Genomic DNA, 19,170 nt, shown 5'->3' with positions numbered 1-19,170 from the left:
AGCAACATCATGATATCTGCATTCCCCCATTTTTGCTCCCCTTCTCTAATAGCCTCTCCTTGCCCTCCAGGGCTGCCTGAGGATGCCTCGCCCTGTCCAGCTCCAGCCCTGACACCTGTGCTCACCCCGTCAGCATGGCGCAGGCGGGGAGCCTTGTACGCCTGCCCCCAGCCGAGGGCTGCACCGCCTCACCCCCGCCTTTCTCCCACCATGGGGACCGCAGGCCCTGGCCACCCATCTCCTCCAGCCCTGAACCAGGCCGGCACAGCCCCCCACGCTGCCTCACCCCCAACCTCAATGCTGGTCGCCTACACCTCCTGCGCAAGGGCCTGGCCCCCGAGACTCGCCGCTGCCCCCCTGGCCTCTACAACAGCACCGGCTCCTTGGCTCGCAAGCCAACGGAGACGGGGCCTTTTGGCAACGGGGGCTGCCCGGGTGGGGGGCGGCTGACGGCCCCCTGCACCCCGCGGAGGGGCCATCCCGCCCCGAGTCTCACGTCGCCCGGCAGCCGCAGCCCACTGGTGGCCCCGGAGGGACGCAGCTCCGTCGTCACCTTCCGCTTCATCGAGAAGGCCAGCGTGCAGCCCCTCAGCAGGCCTCAGGAGAATGGCCCCGCAGAGCCCGGCGGGGGCTGGCGTGTGCCCCCTGGGCAGCCCCAGCCCCAGGACCTGCTGCTCCGCAGACTGAAACTGGAGGCCTCTGCATCTGACCCGCTCCTGGCTGGCTGCAGCTCCCCGGGGGAGACGCGTCCCCACGAAGGCAGAAGGGATCCCTATTCTCTCACCACCAGCTGCCTCTTCGGCTCCCTCACCAATGGGCTGCAGGCCCCGCCACAGGATGTCCTCACCAGCCCCCGTCCCCAGGTAGGTGCCCGTGGCCCCACACCACGCTGTGTCCAGCCCGGCCCCACTGACCACTGTGTCCCTGCAGGGCAGTGCCTGGCCGTGCCCCCGGCAGAGCTCAGCCCATGCCCAGCGCATCGCCCGTGCCAAGTGGGAGTTTTTCTATGGCTCACTGGGCGCCCCGAAAACAGGTAAGATGTCAGTCAGGGACACTGTGGGTATGCAGAGCCCCAACCCACTGGGATTTGGGATTAAACAGGGGCTCTGGGCTTTCTTCCAGGCTCCTCAGCCCCCGTCACTGAGCCTCCACTGCAGCCCAGCTACCCGCTGCCTGCGGAGCCACCCAGCTCGCTTCCCAAGCACGGCCTGAGCCACGTTGAGGTGGAGATCGAGGTGTCCCCAGCAGGCGGCAAGGAGCAGGGCTCCTGTGAGACGGGCATCATCAGGAGGGCTGTGAAGTACTCCGAGACAGATCTGGACACCGTGCCGCTCCGTTGCTACCGCGAAACCAACATTGACGACATCCTGGCTGAGAGGGATGAGGTGGATTCTGCTATCGAAAGCCAGAAGGACAGCGAGAGCAACCCCAGCTTTGCAGGGACCCCGGGCAGGAGGGACAGCATGCCTGAGGGGAACCCTGAGCACAGCGTCCAGAGCACAAAGGATGGAATGCACGACAGAGTCGCAGATGAGGACGATGAGGTGTTTGAGGCCACGAGGAAGGAGAGCAGGGAAAGGTGAGGCTCAGCATGGGAGAGCAGAGAGCTCCCCTCGCCCTCCTCGGTATCCCAAATGTGTGACAAAGGGGCTCTGCCAAACAAGAGCCCAAGGCAGAACCCTAGTAGCTGTGTCTGAGCCATGCGCGGTTGTTGCAGTGGTTATTCACTGTCCTGCTGGGCTGGGGGTCCCTCGCTGCCCTGTGGAAGGAGCAGGGTGGTGCTGGTGTCTAGCGCAGAGCACTGCACTACAGGACCCACTGTGCTGGAGAGGAGTCCTGTGATCAGGTAGCCATATGAGCCTGGCACCCGGGGACAGTGCCGTGGGTCACTGAGTTGAAGGGAGTCCATTCACACTGGTGTTTTGTGTTGTTTCTTGCTTGTGTGGCAAAATACTCTGTACTAAGGTAGTGATGGGCCTCGGGTGGGACAAGAGCTTCTGCTGCATCTGCAAATGTTCTGCAGTGAAGGGAAAGGTGCTGCTGGGGAACAGAGCTGGGTGATTCCTCTGTGCTGGGACAGAGAGGTGCCTGGCAGTGTGCTCAAAAAAGGAGAAGAGGGGTTGGTGTTAGGAGTGGGAAGAGAAGATGAAATAAGCTGCAGTGGCACCCTGCAGTGGAGGGAGAAGCACACGAAGTGGGCTGCCATGGACGAGAAGGTGCATGTTGCACAGGGAGCTGGGATCCTGCGGCTTCCCCAAGAGGGAAGTGCATTTTTTTCCCAAATGAATTATGATAGAGAATGTGAACAAGCTTTGTAAGTCATATTATCACTCCAAGCAAGTTATTCAAGTTACTATAACAATTCTTCTACTTGGTGATAATTCATTTCCAAACCCTGGGGGTCCATTACACATCCATGTGCTGTAAACCTGCACCTACCTTTTGCCCTCTGGGACACCGTGCTGGAGCTCCCCAAGCACATCCAGAAAGCTCTGGTGTGTACCTCAGAGCATTGCTACCCTCAACACAGTGCTCCTGGCATAATTACCAGGGTGCATAAGGCGGTGTCCTGCCGTATGTTTATCCTTGTTGACCGGTGGCTTTCAGATTTTTTTGATGTGCAGACAGAGCCCTGGCTATTCCCAGCGAGGCACAGACCCTGATGACAGCAGTGCCAAAAATCACCAGACTAAAATAGCGAGTTGGTTCAGTGCCTGCATCACAGCCTGAGCTTTGCTTACACACTGCTTCAGAGCGAGCTCTGCAGCTGCAGCCCTCCCTCCCGTTTACCAGTCACCAGTATTGATGTTTTCTGCTTCAAGCTTTCTGCTTTGTCTGCTCACAGGAGGGGCGATGTGGTGCTGCTGGGGTCACTAAAAGCTGCCCCATCTTCCAAGAGCTGGCGCTGCTTTGCACTGCAGGAGATGTTACAAACCAGAGTCTTCCATCCCAGCCAGTCCTTCTCTGCAGAGCACTTGGTTGGTAGATGGGAAGGAGCAGCTATGCAAAATTATTGAGACACCATCGGATGCTGATTTGCAGCATTTAGACATGTAAATCCCTTTGAAAATCTAGCTTTAGGGATTTAGCACCCTCTGCACTGGGAGACTGGCTCAGCACTACTTTGTTGCCCTTTATATTCTTGCCAAAGGGCACCTTCGTTGTCATCTGTTCTCCTAAAATAAGAGAATGTGCAGCAGGACATCAGGATGAAAAATCCAATACAAAATCAAACAAGATGTGGAAAGTGACATAAGAAACAGCGTCTTCTTCCAGAATCCACTCCATGAATATATTTAGAGCCGGCTCTACAGCTAATGACCGGTCTAAGCCTTTGCTGTCTTTATTCCCATTAGTCCCAGAGCACCGAGACCTGTCAGCGAGAGCGGGCTCCTCTCCCCCTTCTGGAGTGTCCCCGGGGGGGCACTAAGCCGGAGGCAGCGCTGCTGAGTGAGCCAGAGCCGGCTCTGCAGCACCGTGCCCCGCCGCCCGGTGTGTGAGGGCTGGCTGCAGGGCAGGAGCGCCTGTCCTCCCTGGGAGCAGAGCACTGCCCAGCACAGCCCTCGGGTCTGCCGCCGGAGCAGCCTCCGGGTGGGACACTGGCATGTGGGCGCCGATGTGCTGGGGGACACGGGAACCCTTTCCCCTCTGCTGATGTGGCTGCCGAGGTCCGGTTGTTCAGCCCCATGTGGTACCCAGAAGTGCTGGCTGAGTTGTCAGCATGTAATGCAGCACGGTTATCGGTCTCTGGGATGTGTGTCCCCTACTTACTCACCTTGCTGGGTGCCCCCTGAAGCCCTCCATGTTCTGGTGCAGTGAGGCTGTCAGCTTGGAGCCTGCTGCAATAATCCGTGAGATTTTGGAGCAGGATATGAAGGCTAATAAATGATAAATCATTCAGTACTTGTAACAGCACTACATTTTCTGAACCTTCTGTATGAAGCTGTTTGTTCATAACAAATGTTATGACAAGCTGGATCAGCTCTTCGCTTTTAATCAGGAAAGAGTGTGGCATAACAAGTGCTTTTTTGGTACTTTAATAAAATGATAGCAGCTTGTGAGTGAAACAGGCTTTTAGGGTTGCGTTTGTGGCTTATAGGACTGAAGGTTTGACACTGTATTGGAAATATCCCTGTGTCACATGCTCAGACTGATGGGCAGGCTCGTCTCCAGGATGAAATGCTCAGGGGTTTGAGATGCAGGAACTCCTGTGTTGGGCTGGACACAGAGCCGTGCTGCAGACAAGCTGAGCTTCCTGCAGGGTGATCCGTGCCCAGAGGTTTGCCAGAGCTCAGAGAGCATAGTGCTTCGGCAGGGAGGAGGTGAGCTGGTCTGAAGGCAGCCCAGTCCCTTACAGGTGCTCTCACTACCATCAGGCCATCCTGTTCTTTCCTCCTCCTTCAAAACAAGTGTAGGTAGCTGCTGTTTATGCTGACCTTGCAGGTGGGCTTGGCTTAGTGACCACAGTGTCATATATGCAGAGCAAGGTGTCACGCTGTCCTCAGTGACTCCAGGAGAGCTGTGGGTGCCAGGAGCTCTGAAGGCTCATGGAAAATTCAGGCACTTGTGGATTTGTTTGGCAGTGGAGCTGAACTACATCCTGTTTTTGGTGCCTGAGCTGTTTATTGGATCTAAGCTCAAGCCAAGTGGCTGGGAGCAGTAGCCATCTCGTAAGCTTCTTAGGAGGATGAGCCACTAAGGGAACAAAAGTCCATGGTGCATTAAAAGAGAGGCATATGGCTGGAGGGAGGCCAGCACGGCCCTCTTTCCATGATGTCCTGGGTAGGCAAGGCGTTTCCTTTGGAAGCCTGGTGCACTCAGATGTTCAGAGGAGACTTCTGCCCTCCCCACTTTCCTTCTGGAGCAATGCACGGGCTTTTGTTTGGGGCTTCGACCTCTTGCTCCTCAGTGACCAGTTCCTCTTGCTTTCTTTTCCTCTAGGATCATGGATCGAGACACACAGGGTATGCTCAAGTCTCCAGTGCCCTTCCTGCTAGGGCACAGCCTCTCCAAGGATGGCATGGACTCTTTCAGCAAGCATTTTGAGAGCATCATGGAGTCCCATCGAGCCAAAGGCACATCTTACACCAGCCTGGACTCCATTGACATCCTCTCCTCCCCAGCCCGCACTCATGGGACCTTTTTCACTTTTGATCTCCCAACCCTTACCCCAGAAGTACAGGGACAGATCCGAGACAGTGTGAAGCTGATCGAGGAGAACTTTGCTCCTCTGGCTCATTTGGAGCCGGACTCTGGGACCAGTTCAGCCACAGATGCCCCCTGGACTGAGAGGGAGGAGGAGAGGGAGAGGCGAAGGAAGGGTGCTCGGCACAGCCCTTGCTGCTCAGAGGACAGCTTTGGTACTCCCTTGGCCTCCAATATGAGGTGAGTGACCAGAATTGCTTACTGCCTACCTGGGCCGCCATGGCTCAGCAAGTCTAATCCTGTGCTGCATGTTTTGTAGCCACAGCCTAACCAGTGCTGCTGGGGAGCAGGGAAGTGGTCCAGGATGCTCAGCCCTACCTCTTCCAACCTGGATATACATGAGACCACGTCCAGGCTGACACACTGCCTTTCTTGTACTCTTCCCTCTCCCAGCAAGGTCTTGGGCTGAGGCACTTAGCGTTCAGCTAGTTGGCAGGCAGCAGCTTTTCCCTTTTCTGGGGTGTGCTCACCTGGAGCATGATCAGGTCTAGTCCAGATGTCACATCCGTCCTTGTGGCCCAAGTGTGGAGCTGATGGCTCTTGGGGAATTTGGTGTGTTGGTCACACCAGTGCCGAGCTTCCTGCTTGCATTGCCTTCCCACAAAATCTCCTCTTACCCAATGAGATCTTGTGCAATGCCAGAGGGTCCTGAACCCTTCCAGGCTTCCCCAGTGGACTCTGGGAAGTGTTGGAAGGAAAGAACAGCTTGGCTTTCTCTTGGGTGTCCAACTAAACCTGTGTTACTTCTGGCTGCAGCCTGTGTTATCCTGATAGGCTTAGTTTGGGGTGAGCATGTGGGGATCTGTGCTTTGTGTCACCTCTGGCACCTGTAGTCAAGAGAGGAGGGTGGGACATTGCATCTGCTGTGCGGTGTCAGGATCATCCTGGGGACATTCTGGGGGAGTAGAGCTGATCTCTGTGCTGGGCTTCTCTTTTTTTGGGACACTGAGGGCAGGGGCACTGTGGCATAGAGGCCAGGCAAGGTTTGTGCATAAAATGGGTAGCCTAGGGTGGCAGTATCTAGCCATGGATGGTTGCTTGCTGGAGACAGACTCAGCTTCCTGTTTCTCTGTCAAGGCATAAGACCAAGATGGCCCCAGAGACACCAAAAGGACAGTGCTTAACTCACTGCTCACTGGATGTCTCCTGCTGCAGCAGCAGCACTACAGGGACACGAAAGGGGTTGTGGGGGTACCTGGTGCCAGGCTGGAGTCTGTGCTGGGAAAGGGCTCTGCAGACTGTGACTCCCAGCTCCCATGGTGGCAGTGGTGGTGTGCAGCTCCTTGTGAGGCCAGGCAACCTCAGCTCCTGAACCCTCACGGCCCAGACCAAGGCTCTGACATCCCTCAGCACACAACGTTCTGGGACCACCCTTCAATCTTGACCTTGCAGGCAGGAAGCATGCCCAGCTGCCAACGCGGTGAGACCTCCCCAGGCACCAGGTCCCTTCAGCCTGTCCCAGTGTCCGTGTGTGAAGGGAAGCAGCAGCAGCACAAGCTGCAGCCCTGAGCTGGGAGATAGCCCCTGGGAGCACTGCATGTCCTTGGTAATCTTCCCATGCTGCAACACTAGGAGCCCTCTGCTCTAGTAGATTGCATTAGCAATGGGAGATGGTCTGCTGCTAGGCTGCCCCACAGCAGGACACCCTGCAGCAGCACCTCGAGCATGGAGCAGGGTTCCAGGTGGCCCTCATTCTGGGCCATGCTGCAGGATCGCCACTGTCACTGTATGGGAGGCTTCTGTTCCTGCAGAGGTGACAGTGACCCAGAGCAGGAGCAGGAGGCAGGATGCTGTGCCACTCTGGGGATGTGGGGTGCCTCTGGGGCTGGTGGTACTGGCAAAAGAGAGAGGTGGGAACTGGGCTGCTCTTGGGTTGTCATTTTGCAATTACAGATCCAAATCCCAGGGCAGCCCTGGGGCAGGCACTGCAGATTGTAGGGCATCAGCACCAGAGAGACACAGGCAAATGGTGTCCCCTCGGGGTATGAGTGCCCTGAAATCCATGCGCTCAGCTTCCCTTGGCTCCCCAGGTCCCAGCTGGGACTCCAGGGCCAGCCATAGCTGTGTGCACCCCCAGGGACATTTCTTATTGAGTGAGGGGCTGGTAATTGCTCCTCATCTTTGAGGAGCTGGCCCAGGGCTGGTGGCTGTTCACCAGTGGGCTGAGCATGGGGAACCTGGCTGGCACTGGGCAAACTGGGCAGCGCGTGCCCTGAGAGCCACGGGGTGACGGGGCTGCTGTGCGTGTGATGTGGGAAGGCGTGGGAAGAGGGCTGCGAATGGAAAGAGGGAGAAGCAAGGGGTGAGAGCACGGGAGGCTGGGCACGAACGAAGGGGTAATTCTCTCCAGGCATAGCCTGCAGCCTTGCAGTACGGGAAGGGCGGCGTTAAGGCGTGTGGGGTTTCTTACCCATATCGCTCTCCAGTGTCCCGCTCTGCTGTATCCGGGCGGCCACGGAGCAGCGCGGGGCCCAGTGTGGACGGCGGTGCCGGAGGCCCGGGGACGCGAGGCGAGCTGCCCGTCCCGCACATGCCGCACACGTGCACGAGAGCGGCGGTGCGGCTCAGAATCCCGCGGCGGCAGCGGGGCCAGGTGCCACCTGCACGGCTCTGCGAGGCCGGGGCGGGGGCGGGGGCGTGCGCGGGGACCGCGGGGACAGCGCGGCCGCTGGCGGCGGCGGTGAGGCGGGCGGCGATGGGGCGGGCGGTGCGGCGGTGCGGCACGGCACGACCGGCGATGGAAGGGGCCGCGGCCGGGATGCGGAGGAGCGGAGCGCAGCGGGGAGCGGCGGCGCGCGGGGTCCCCGCGGCCCCGGGGGCGGCGCTGCGGGCGGGGCGGGGCGGGCGGGGGAGCGCGGCGGGGCTGCGGCGGGGCACGGGCGGCCGCGCCCGCGGGGAAGGGGCCCGGCAGCGGCGGGGAGGGGGCGGCGGGGGGGGTCACCGCGGGACGCGCCCCCCCGCGTCGGGCCGTGACCGCCTCCGATGCGGCCCCGCGGGGCGCGCTCGCTCACGCCCCGTTGGCCGGACTTCGCCCAGAGGTCCCGGAGCCGCGGGCTTCCCCGGGTAGCACCATGGCATCCGCGGGTCTGAAAGAGAAGCCGCCCCTCCGCCCGCCTGGTGAGTAACGGGATCTACGGCCCTGCGAGCCGCCGCCTCCTGAAATTGGTCCGCGAGAGGACGGCCCCCGCTGAGACCATCCCGGTCCCCGCGAGCGGTGGTGGCACGGGGCTGGGCGAGGACCGGCGGCAGCCGGGAGGAGGGCCGTGCTGCGGGGTGGCAGAACAGCTGTGTGAGACGGCGCCGAGGAGGAGCACGGTGCCCCAGGTTGGGTCCTACCTGTCTGTGGGCGCGGCGACGTTGGCGGGGCTGCTGGGCGATCTGGGAGCCGGCTGGGCACAGCTGCTGGACGAGGACAGCAGCACCAGTTCTGCCCACGCTTGGAGGCCGGCCTGGCTGACCTTCAAGTGTCCTCCCAGCCCAACTTCAATTTTGCAAGAAATGAACCAGCCCAGATCTCAGCTGTCATAAATCAAAGTCACTCCGCCGAGAGCAGTGGAGGGAGCTGCATTTATTTAGCTCAGCCGAAGATCCGGTCTGGTACATTCTTAGCAGAGATATTAGGGTGTACTGGGCGGAGGCACCGGGCACAGAGCCACACGTGTGGGGCACCAGAACCGAGGCAGTGCTGGGCTGCCCCGTGCACCTCACTGCCTCCCTGCCCCATCCATGCTGCAGGAATTAATCCAGATATCCCATGGCCCTTTTTGGGGAAGAAGGGTTTGTGGTAGGCATTTCTGAGTTGCTTGAGCAGGTGTCTCATGTGGCGACAGGATCTGGGTAACGTGGAGGCTCAACAGAATGCCCCTGGCTGGGTCCAATGGGCACCTGGCTGAGTAGTCTTGAGGAGCAGGGTGCTGGTGAGGGTTCCCCCACACACATATATCCCCCCTGGCAGTGGAGGCTGGTGGGCACCTTTAGTGCAGGCTCAGCTGAGCTGACAGCTTGTTGCTGCTCCACGGTGCTGGGCAAGCTCCTTGTGACAAGGTGGAGGTCGTAGCTCCTACAGCAACATGCTGCATTGCAGCGCAGGGAAGTGCTCCAGTTCTTCCTGCAGTGCTCTGAGCTCTCACCAGAGAAGGGATATCGAGGTGAGACAGTGAGTGTTTGGGTCCAGGAGATGTGCATTTGGCCTTGAGAAGGAAGTATGGGGCTCAGAGAGGGAAAATCTGGAGGCATGGAAGGAGTAGGGCCCTGGGCAGGAGCATGTGGGCTCAGAGAAGCGTGGCTGGTGCACGAATGAAGGAGAATTTGGGCCCAGAGATGTATTTGTGACTGGTAAAAGAATAATAACAGTCTGAAGTTGGAATATTTGGGGGTCAGAAGAGAAACAGTTTTGTTAAGGAGTATTTGGGACCAAGAAGTGAGGCATGTGGACCTTACATATGGGCTATCTTCAGTTCTTTCATTGCAGAACTGCTCCTGAAGCACTTTATTGCTGCTGGGCCCTGCCCTGAGCCCTGGCAGCAGCTGTGGGGGCCTTGCTGCCCACCAAGTGGGCACCCATCAGGAACAGGGCTGTGCTGTGGGCACTGTGGGTGCCGGTGACTGTGCTGTGCTGGCAGGGCTGTGCTCACCCTGAGCCTGCTCCATGGTGACTCATGCCAGGCACGCTGGAGATGCTCATACAATACCAAATTTGATCATTATTCCTTAAGTGCAGACCGGTTCTCGAGTTGGAAATGCATCTAAAGTAAAATTATTATCTCCGTGTTTCTTCAAGCCAAACTGAAATGTCACTTAGAAAGTACACTAAAAAAATCCCCTGAGACATTAGGTCATTGGCAAGAAGATTAGCGTCACCTCAGTTGCCTCAGACGTGGATGTATGCTCTTTGCTCTGCTTGCTGTTTGCTTGAGGGTTGGGTTCCTGCTTTTCTCCTTGCAGGACAGGCATTCTCCAACCAACTGGGGTAGAAGGCTGCCATCAGTGGGGCACAGCCAAACTGCCCACACTGTTGCTGCAGGGAGGATCCCCCTCATGTAGCATCATGACAGTGGCTTGAGCACTGGGAGAAAGCCCACCTCATAGTGTGGCTGGGAGCCTGGCATTGCTCATACAGCTGTAAGGTCATGTTCTGCTGATATAAAGACCTAAGTCAGAAGTGGGACTTGGTGAGGGAAGGGATGGCAGATCCTGCAGGTAGAGCGACTTTAGGAAACAGACCGCAATCCCTGCATGCTAGTTTTAAGAAGCCAGGAAAGAGCCACAACCACAGGCTGGGAATCTGCTGTGAGATGGAGATGTGGAAGGTCAAGGAGGTTTTGTAGGTGACCCCACAGCTGGAGGTTGGCACTAGATGGGAAAGCTGAGTGCAGCTTGGGAAGAAGTTGTAGAGGAGTCTCTGAGTGCTGGGTTCACTGCAGGAGGTGCCATGCAGCAGCTGTGGCAGGGAGGACAGCCCTTCAGTGAGGGCATCAAGGCCCAGAAGGGTATGGGGAGATTTCAGTGATGTTGGTTGAGAAGAATGAAAAGGTCTTCAGGATGTCTGGGCAGCCGCTTACTTTGCAGGCAGTGATGAAGGAACGCTTGGGTTTTGTAGCCTGTAGTCTGTGGCCAGAAAGGCAACCTTGGAGCTGCTGGGATGGGCTGGGACAGTGCTGTGCTCCTATGATTGCAGATCGAGTTCTCTCAGCCATGACTTGCAGATGCAACTGGATTTACTTCTTGCTCCTGAAAAGAGATATCGCTGTTCTGGCTGAGGGCACAGCAGCTCTGTTCCAGCAGCCATGGCCTGGAGCTGCCAGGCCCCACAGTGGCCCAAGGTCTGTGCATCTCCCCTGAGACTCACATGGTGCCAGCGCTGTGATGGCCACAGACACATCCTGCCACAGGTTTGTGCCCAGACACTTCCCCATCCCGCTAGGATGCCAAGAGCTCCCTGAGGCGTGGGGCAGCCTGTCCCTGCTGCATGGGGCTCCTCTGGGACAGCATGAGCTGCAGCCCAAAGGCAGTGAGGAACAGCTTTGTCCTTAGAGATCGGCATGGGTAATTGGCTCAGGAGAGGAGGCCTTCTTAAAAGTCAATTAGAGACTTAAAAATAAATCAGATTGGAACAGTGCGAGGTCTGCCAGAAAATTTGGGCGAGGTCAGAATTGCTTAACATTTGTTGTTGATTAGATTCAACTTACTTTTTGTTGGGATAATTTGTGTGCGGCTGAGTCAGAGTGCTAGAGGCAGCCAAGAGCGCGCTCCCAGCATGGCCATGTAAGGCAGCGGGGCTGAGAGCTGAGGAGCAGCCCCAGCACACCGTGCTTTGCCGGAGGCTGGGGGGGTTCTCCTTCATCTTTGCTCTCTGTACCTCGCTTCTTCCCTCTGTGAATCGCTTTGAAGTTTGTGGATGGGAAAAGCCAAGTGCAGGAATTATGGTCTTCTTGTTTGGGGCAGAAACTGCACCCGAGAGCAGCACAAGGAGCTTGCCTGGGTTAAAAAAGGCGTACCGATACAGAGTACAGTGTGTGCACATTTCCACTCCACGTCTTGCTGCAGCTGGCCTTGGCAGAGCCTGAGCCCGCACACGAAGTCTCGCAGCTCAGACAGCTGTCCTGTCTGACCATGGCTGGTTTGGACATGGCTTTGAGGGCCTTGGTCTTGTCACCTCCTCTCTTCCAGACTCACCTCCAAGCCTTCCCTTAGCACTTAGCCCTGACCACTGAGCACCTCTAACCAGTATGGCCCAGCAGAGCTGCTGGCCTCCGGAGCAGAGCGCAGACCTGCATCCCCTGAGAGGCTGAGCAAGCAGGGGATCTGTGGGCAAACTAACGTGGTGTGTCCCTTCCCATTGCAGCGAGCACCCCCTGAGCCAGCTGGTTTCTGACTCGGACTCGGAGATGGACAGCATAGAGCAGCTGGCCCTGGGCAGCACCGACACACTCTCCAATGGGCACAAGGCTGATCTGGAGGCTGCCAAACGCCTGGCCAAGCGGCTCTACAACCTGGATGGCTTTAAAAAAGCAGATGTGGCCCGCCACTTGGGGAAGAAGTAGGTGTGGGTATTCACAAGGAATGGCCCATCCTGCATCATTCCTTCCTGCAGCAACTCCAGCATATCCACTCCATGCTTCCCTTGATGGCACTGGGCTGTCAAGGAACCACTGGCAGGACCCCAAAGACCTGTCCTTGTGACAGCTTGTCTATACCAGATGTTCCTCTAAAGGCAACATTCAGGTTTTGGTATCTTCCTACTCGCACTGCATCTCAGGCACTTTCAGCAAGGTGTCAGAGAACAGGGAACCAGCTAACTGATATACTGAATATTCCCACTGGATCTGTGGGTGACCCCTCTGAGTTTCATGGGATGCTGGGGTGCCTCTGTCTCCAGCATGCTTCCCACAGCCCTGCTGTTATGTCTCCTGGGAGGTACCCAGCCCACCTGAATCCATCCCATCCCTGTCTGCATTTTGATGTCCTCCCAGCCTGGTCGATCCCACTCTCGCTCCCCCCTTTTTCTTTCAGCAACGAGTTCAGCAAGATGGTGGCAGGAGAATATCTGAAGTTCTTCGTGTTCACAGGGATGAGCCTGGACCAGGCCCTCAGGTCAGACAGTCTGAGTGCAGCCATGTGCATGCGTCATGGCCACCTGAATGGGTCCCAGCAGATCGTGCCCTCTGCATCTCCTCACCCCCACAGAGATCTGCAGGAGCAGGCAGACCACACAGACTTGGGTCCCAAAGCAGTCTCTCAGCCACATAAGCACAAAGGATCGTCCCTGGTTTTAGCTCCCCAGTCAGGCTCACCTAGGGCTGGGTTTCCAGGCCCTAAGCCCAGATCACTAACCCTAACCCTGACCTCCTCCCCCGATGTAGTTTCCAGAACCCAATGTGCCATCAGGGCTGAATGCTGTGGGCTGGATGCAGGGCCTTGAGTGGAGGCTGTGGGAGGGGACAGGGGGGTCAGAGGGACTGCTGCTGGGCTTCATGTGCAACCAACGCTGCTGCTGCTGCTTCTTCAGGTCCTTCCTAAAGGAGCTGGCCCTGATGGGAGAGACACAGGAGCGAGAGCGAGTGCTGGCTCATTTTTCCCAGCGCTATTATGAGTGCAATCCCAATGCCATCTCCTCTGAAGGTAAGAAGCTCTGTGTGCATGTGAGTGTGCATGTGGGTGTGCGTGTGTTCATTCAAGTTCTCATCAGCTCAATGGGAGTGCTCAAAATGAAAGTAGAATGCAGTCTGAGAGCGTGAACTGGTGCCTTAGGAGTCAGCCCAATACACATTTCCCTCAAATGACAGACATTTTAGACTTCTTTTTTTTTTTTTAAAAAAAAAAACCTGCTCCAGTTGGAAGATGCATAATTAGGGCTCAACACATCCTTAATTCTGACCTTGAGCAGATTAGCACACGAGGCGAGAGAAGGCCCTCCTGAGCACACAGAGCCCAGCTCAGACCCACGGCTCAGGGAAGAGCCAGGTGAGAAAGTGCTGCTGCCCAGCACACAGGGCAGCACAGAGGAGCACCCAGCCTGCACTGTTTCACCTCAGTGTTATATGTCTTTGCACTCCCCCTGTGTGTGTTCATGTGCTGAGTCTGCTCTAGTGTGGCTCTGGGCAGGTGAGGTTTTGGCTAGCTGGCTGGAAGAAGGCTGTGCTGCTCCACTGTACCCTGCTAGGGGCTGGGCAATGTTAGCTGCAGCATCACTGCCTGGCTGAGGGGCTGCAGGGCTGCACGCTCAATCTGGGGACCAGCTTTAATCCAGTGGCCTCCTCTCTCCTCACCTGGGTGCCGCCAGCACCGTGCTGATGCTGTGTGCCACTTGCTTAGCTGGGAGGAGCGGGCTCAGAACTTCCATCTGTGCCCAGCGGCTCTAATTCCTGCCCTGTGCTTGTGCTGCAGACGGAGCCCACACCCTGACCTGTGCCCTGATGTTGCTGAACACAGATCTGCATGGACACGTAAGTTCACCCTGCCTCCAGCCCCGTCTGTCCCCTGCCCTTTCTGTTCCACCCGCAGGTGCCCCAGACAGAGCTGTGTATGCTGGAGACCTGTAGGGGTGAGCAGCCCCAGCACATCTGGGGATGAGAGAGGAGAAAGACTGAATGAGAGAGGGAGATGGTGGAGAAGAGAACAGGGCTTTGAAGGAGATACACTGAGTTGGAAGGTACAGAGGGAGGTGAGGAAGGAAGAGGAAAGCGAACAGGAAGACGGGGTGGGAGCGAGACCCCAAGCCTTGCTGGTGCTGGGAGCAGTCACACCCAGTTTAGAGAAAGGAAGCTTCTTAAGGCCCCCAGTCTGAACACGGCAGGCAGCTTCCCATGCCTTCAGGCAGCCTCCCCAAGCCCCAGGCTGCTCCTGCCAGCTGCTGTCCCCTGGCCCCAAGATAAAACTCATGTTTTTCTTCCCTGACTTTCCCAGAACATCGGAAAAAGAATGTCCTGCTCTGACTTCATTGGCAACTTGGAAGGACTCAACGGAGGCACTGACTTCCCCAAGGAGCTGCTCAAGGTAAATTCGGTTCTCTCCCTAGCCAGCCAAGCCATAGGAACAAGGGCAAGAGCTTCAGGTGGGATCACATGGATGGCTCCATGGGATGCAGTGGAGGTATTCATCCTCATGCTTGTGTCAAGCTGCTGGAAAAGGCAGGGTCAGTGGTGTTACCTTGACCCACAGATTTCTCTCTGTGGTGCTGAGGCCAGGGGAAGGGGCAGCACGTCTAAGAGTGACTGTACTTGGCCACCGCTGGGACCTGGTGCCAGCAGCCTGAGCTGGTCCCTTCCTGAGAGAGGAAGGAGGCTGGCCTCTTCCTCACAGAATTGCTGGGAGTCTCAGCCTCCAGTCTCCAGGCAGCTGCTCTGGTCATGGGAGGTGGCTTTCCATCCCCAGCGTCCCTCTCTCTCGTGGCTGTTTCTCGACCGCCCTGACTAACGCAGGAGCAGCACATCCCCACTGCTGCTTACAGGGAGGAGCTGGTTGCTGGCTGCCTTGCAGTCCTGCAGCACAGAGGGGACAGCCTGACCTTGAGCTGATGCATGAGCAGAAGAAGTGGTGTTGACACAGGCTATGGGATCTGGGTGTGCTGGGGACCAGGTGCAAGGAGCAGCTGAGGTGGTCTGGGAATAGGGATCATCCCCATGGGGCCCACAGGGCAGAAATCATCGGTATCTGTGAGGCGCTGTGGTTGGAGAGCACTGGGGCTGTGGGAAATGGGTTCCCACAGGGTGCGAGCGCCACTCCTGTGGGAGGTGCCTTACAAAAAGAGGCAACATGGGGTAAAGAGCTGAGCTCTGTTTTCAGCCTTTGTGGGTCTATTCCTGGCTGTGCTGCTCGCCCCATCATTAAGGGGTTACCAGCAGTGCTCAATAGGGCTGTCCTCCCTCCTGGCCCACGCTTCTCCTGTGAAAGGAGCTAGAAAAAATTCTTCCCTAATTTTAAACCCAGCTCCAGAAAAGGCATTTGCCAGAAGAGAAACGTCCAAAATGAAGACCCTGAATCTCTGCCCTCCCCCAGGGCTGCGTTGTTCAGGGGCATCTCAACCCCACAGGTCCCTCTGCAGGCTCATTCTGAAACCCTCAGTACCTTACAGCTGGATACTCTCAGTGCAGGTGCTGCAGCTCAGCTTCCACCCCAAAAGATGCCCAAGCAGGCACGATTGCATTATCTCATCAGATCTCAGCCTGCACGAGATAGGGCAGTAAGCACATGCTCCAGCAATCTGCTGTGTGGAGGGTCAAGCTCTTCACCTGGTGCAGGCCAGCACTGTGGGGCCAGGGGCTGCAGTGCTGCACCTGATGATGTGGGAGCACCTCCCTGCACATCGCTGCCTGCAGCGGGGAGGCTGAGCTGCTAAAAATGGACTGTTCCCTCTGCAGCTGCGGAGCTTCCCACAGCCGCTTTTCAGACGCCTCTGTATCAGTACCGTGCTGGGGAGTGGGAGCAAAAGGCACCTCCGAGGTGGTGTGTCAGGGGCAGGCTGCAGTTTCTCCATCACTCCCTCGGGAGCCCTGGCCGTGCACAGGGCCTTGGGGCAGCTGGAATATGCAAAGTGCTGGGCAGGGAGCTGCATAAAAGGCAGAGGGGCCGGGTCACTCCTGGGCAGCTTTTGCCAGGCTCAGTGGGAGAATGTGCTCTCTCTGCCCGCTGTAGACTTTGGCTCCTTGGTCCTGTTGCAGGCTTGGGCAGCAGAGAAATGAGGAAAGTATTTTCTCCCTGCAGTAGCCAGCGCTAGTCCCATTAACCTACATAGAATGTTACCTCCTCTACAAACCTGGGTCCCCCACCTGGGAACTGAAGCTCCTCTGCACGCACAGCTGGCCAGCTAATTTTAGTGCTGCAGGAACACATGCGTTTTCTAAGCACAGCAGGGGAGGGGAAGGGCTGGCAGGCTTCAGAGGGGCTTCCCAGAGCCCAGGGGCAGCTCACGGGCAGCTCCAGCAGCACAAAAGAAAGGTCTTGGGGCTCTTCCCAAGCCTGCCCAGCGCAGGTGCTAACACACCAGGGAGGAGGGATGACTCCCACCCACAGCTGGAAGAAGGCTGGGGACAGCAGGGCAGCATTGAGCAGCTTCAAGGGCACAAGGCCCTGTGACTGGGCAGCATCAGGAAGGAGCATCAATGGGGGACTACATTTTCTCCCTCTTTGGCTGCAGAAGTCCCAAGAGAAAGGCAGCATGATGCCTGAGAGCAGGTGGCAGCGTGAGTCAGACACAAACTTTATCTGCTACAAGATAACGTGCGTAAACACTCAAGAGTTTCCTGCAAAAGGAACCAAAACACTTAAAGCTTGTGCTTTCATAGCTGTGCACCACATCCCCCTCACCAGCATGCCTTGCTGTGCCCCTTCTGCTGAGCTAAGGCAGTGATGCTGCCCTGCTGGGCAAACACAGCTGCTGGAAGCCACCTCCCTGACAACTCCTGCAGCCATGCTCCACAGGCAGAGCTCAGCCTGCCTGGGTGTCCTCACCACCCGGGGATGTGGGAGCTCACAGTGCCGTGCTTGGGGATGCCTATGCCTGCAGGCTGCACTTGGACTGCAGCAGCCAAAGGAGCACAGCTGCCCAGCCAGCATGGAGGGAAGCAAACTGGTGTCCTAAGCAAGAGGCTTAGCCCTGGGACCCAGCCATCCTCTTGTAGGTGTGATTTCAGCCCAGCCCCCAGGTCTTCATTCACAGCTGTTGGCTGTGCATCTCAGACATGGATTTGACTTTTACGCAACTGATCAGTCTGGGAAGCCTTAGATCTTCTGTATCTTTGTTCCATAGCTTAATCTTGTGCTTTGCTGAACCTTTAGATACAAAACCAGTTCAGGCCCCCTCCTCCCCAGCGCTGCTTAGCAGTCAGCACTATCTGTGCTACTTTCCAGCTCGGGAGCCCAGAGCAGTTCACAGCTGTTAATGAATTAAACCCCAGCATGCAGGCAGCCCCACGGGAAGGGGTCCTACTCCCAGCTCCGGGGCACAGTGCTTAGATGATCTACATGCTGGGTGAATGAGGAGCAGATGTGGGAAGTGGGGCTGGCTCCCACCTCAGAACTGGGGACACAGTTGGACTTCCTCAGCCTGACTCCTCCGGGTAGCACTCTACAGACCACTGACCTCAGGATTCACTGCCCTGCTCCCATCCCAGAGCAGCCTGCTCTGCCCTGCAGGTTTGGCACGGCAGTCACCATGCCGAGCAGTGACGACAGTGGAAAATTTCCCCTTCTCCCCTGGCCGCATCTCCTCCTCAGTCACGCCTAGGCGCATCGATCCTCATCTCGGCTCCAAGGATGATCGGCCCTTCGGTCCTGCACGGAGCGGCAGCGCCCTGCCCGCGGGGCAGCTCTGACTGCGCTCGGAAGACCGAACGGAGGTTAAGTGTAGGACGGGCACCTGAGGATGGGAGGGAGCGGGCGGGAGCACCCCAGCTCAGCGTCACCAGGGGCAAGTTCGGTGCGCCCCAACAAGCGCAGGCAGCCGCTGCCCTCCCGCCTCACACCCCGGTAAGCTCCGTGGTACCTGTGCGGGCGTCCGGACGCACGGCTCCGCACCGCCGCGCCCCGAAAGCAGCGTGCCGGCATCCCGGAGCGTCCCGCAGCAGGACCGCTCGTAGCATCCGCTACCCCTCCGGCCGGCCGCCTCCATTTTGAGCCGCGCAACGCGGGCCCGCCCCCCGGCACAGCCCCGCGCCCGGCTGGGCTCGGCCGGGCCCCGCTCCCCGTTCCCCGCCGCGGGGCCGCCATTGGCTGCGGCGGGCGGCGGGCGGGGCGGGGCGGGGAGCTGCCTCTCGCGGGCAGCAGCCGCCGAGCCCTGCCCGGCCCGGCCCGGCTTCAACAGGCGGCGGCGGCGGCGGGGAGCGGGCCGCGGGTGCGGGTGCGGGGGGCCGGGCGGGGCAGGACAGGGCAGGGCCGCCCCCGCCGCCGCCGGCACCGGTACCGGCACCATGATCGGCGTCAACAGCATCAACAGCAGCGCGGGCCGCATGCGGTCGCGCTCCATGTGCTCCGTGCGCTACGGGCGCAACTACCGCGGCGTGGAGACCTTCTGCTACGGCTGGCCCCAGCGCTCCCGCACCCTGAAACCGGTGCTGTACACCGACCTGGTCGTCAGCCGGCTCCAGAGCCGCCGCAAGAAAAAGCCGGTAAGCGCCGGGCGAGCTGCGCGGCGCCGGGGCTCCGCGGCAGTACGAGCGCGGACGGGCGCGGCGCGGCTCTCCAGGCGCTGCGGCGGGGCCGTGCCCGGTGCCCGCAGCCCCCGGGCTGCGTGACATTGCGGCGGGACATTGCGCGGCGGCGGGGTCGGAAACGTCGTGCGGGGAGGATCGGGGGCAGAGCCGTGCCGCTGGGGGCTGCCCTCCCGTCCGGCCAAGCGGCGCGGTGCGCGGTGCCGGGCGTTGCGGGCTGCGGCGCTGCGGTCCCGTTCTGAGGCGAGAGCAGGGGAGAAGGAGGGGCTCTGGTCGAGAAAAATGGTCTGCTGGCTGCCGGGAACGCGCTCGTCGTCAG

At 58.5% G+C, this 19,170-nt stretch overlaps 2 protein-coding genes across 2 annotated transcripts in view; one reads left to right on the top strand and one right to left on the bottom strand.

Moving 5' to 3' along the window:
* PSD (pleckstrin and Sec7 domain containing) overlaps nt 1-19,170 on the top strand; it is a 29,674-nt gene that overhangs the window by 2,575 nt on the left and 7,929 nt on the right. Inside the window, exons 2-10 of the mRNA XM_085229792.1 lie at nt 71-863; nt 931-1,033; nt 1,123-1,579; nt 4,942-5,385; nt 12,050-12,244; nt 12,718-12,798; nt 13,214-13,326; nt 14,092-14,150; nt 14,611-14,700. Coding sequence (XP_085085918.1) covers nt 135-863; nt 931-1,033; nt 1,123-1,579; nt 4,942-5,385; nt 12,050-12,244; nt 12,718-12,798; nt 13,214-13,326; nt 14,092-14,150; nt 14,611-14,700 — 2,271 coding nt within the window. The 5' untranslated portion in view covers nt 71-134. The remainder of the gene's footprint in view (nt 1-70; nt 864-930; nt 1,034-1,122; nt 1,580-4,941; nt 5,386-12,049; nt 12,245-12,717; nt 12,799-13,213; nt 13,327-14,091; nt 14,151-14,610; nt 14,701-19,170) is intronic.
* LOC146543866 (uncharacterized) lies at nt 8,754-18,818 on the bottom strand. Its single transcript, XM_085229832.1, has 2 exons — nt 18,188-18,818; nt 8,754-10,935 (listed from the first exon to the last, which is right to left on the bottom strand). The coding sequence occupies exons 1-2, from the start codon at nt 18,665-18,667 to the stop codon at nt 10,894-10,896; spliced, it is 522 nt and encodes a 173-aa protein (XP_085085958.1). The 5' UTR covers nt 18,668-18,818; the 3' UTR covers nt 8,754-10,893.

The sequence above is a fragment of the Meleagris gallopavo genome, chromosome 8 (assembly GCF_905368555.1).
Source record: "Meleagris gallopavo chromosome 8, MGAL_WU_HG_1.1, whole genome shotgun sequence".
Classification (NCBI taxonomy): domain Eukaryota; kingdom Metazoa; phylum Chordata; class Aves; order Galliformes; family Phasianidae; genus Meleagris; species Meleagris gallopavo.
Note: the sequence above shows the minus strand (reverse complement) of the source record. Positions and strands in the feature narration are given on the sequence as shown.

Coding starts and splice junctions, on each gene's coding strand:
- LOC146543866 (XM_085229832.1), bottom strand. CDS start 18,667: ATGGAGCGCGACCGCATGCGGCCCGCGCTGCTGTTGATGCTGTTGACG. Junction 10,936..18,187: donor GCGTCCGGACGCCCGCACAG/GTACCACGGAGC, acceptor ATCTCTTTTCAG/GAGCAAGAAGTAAATCCAGT.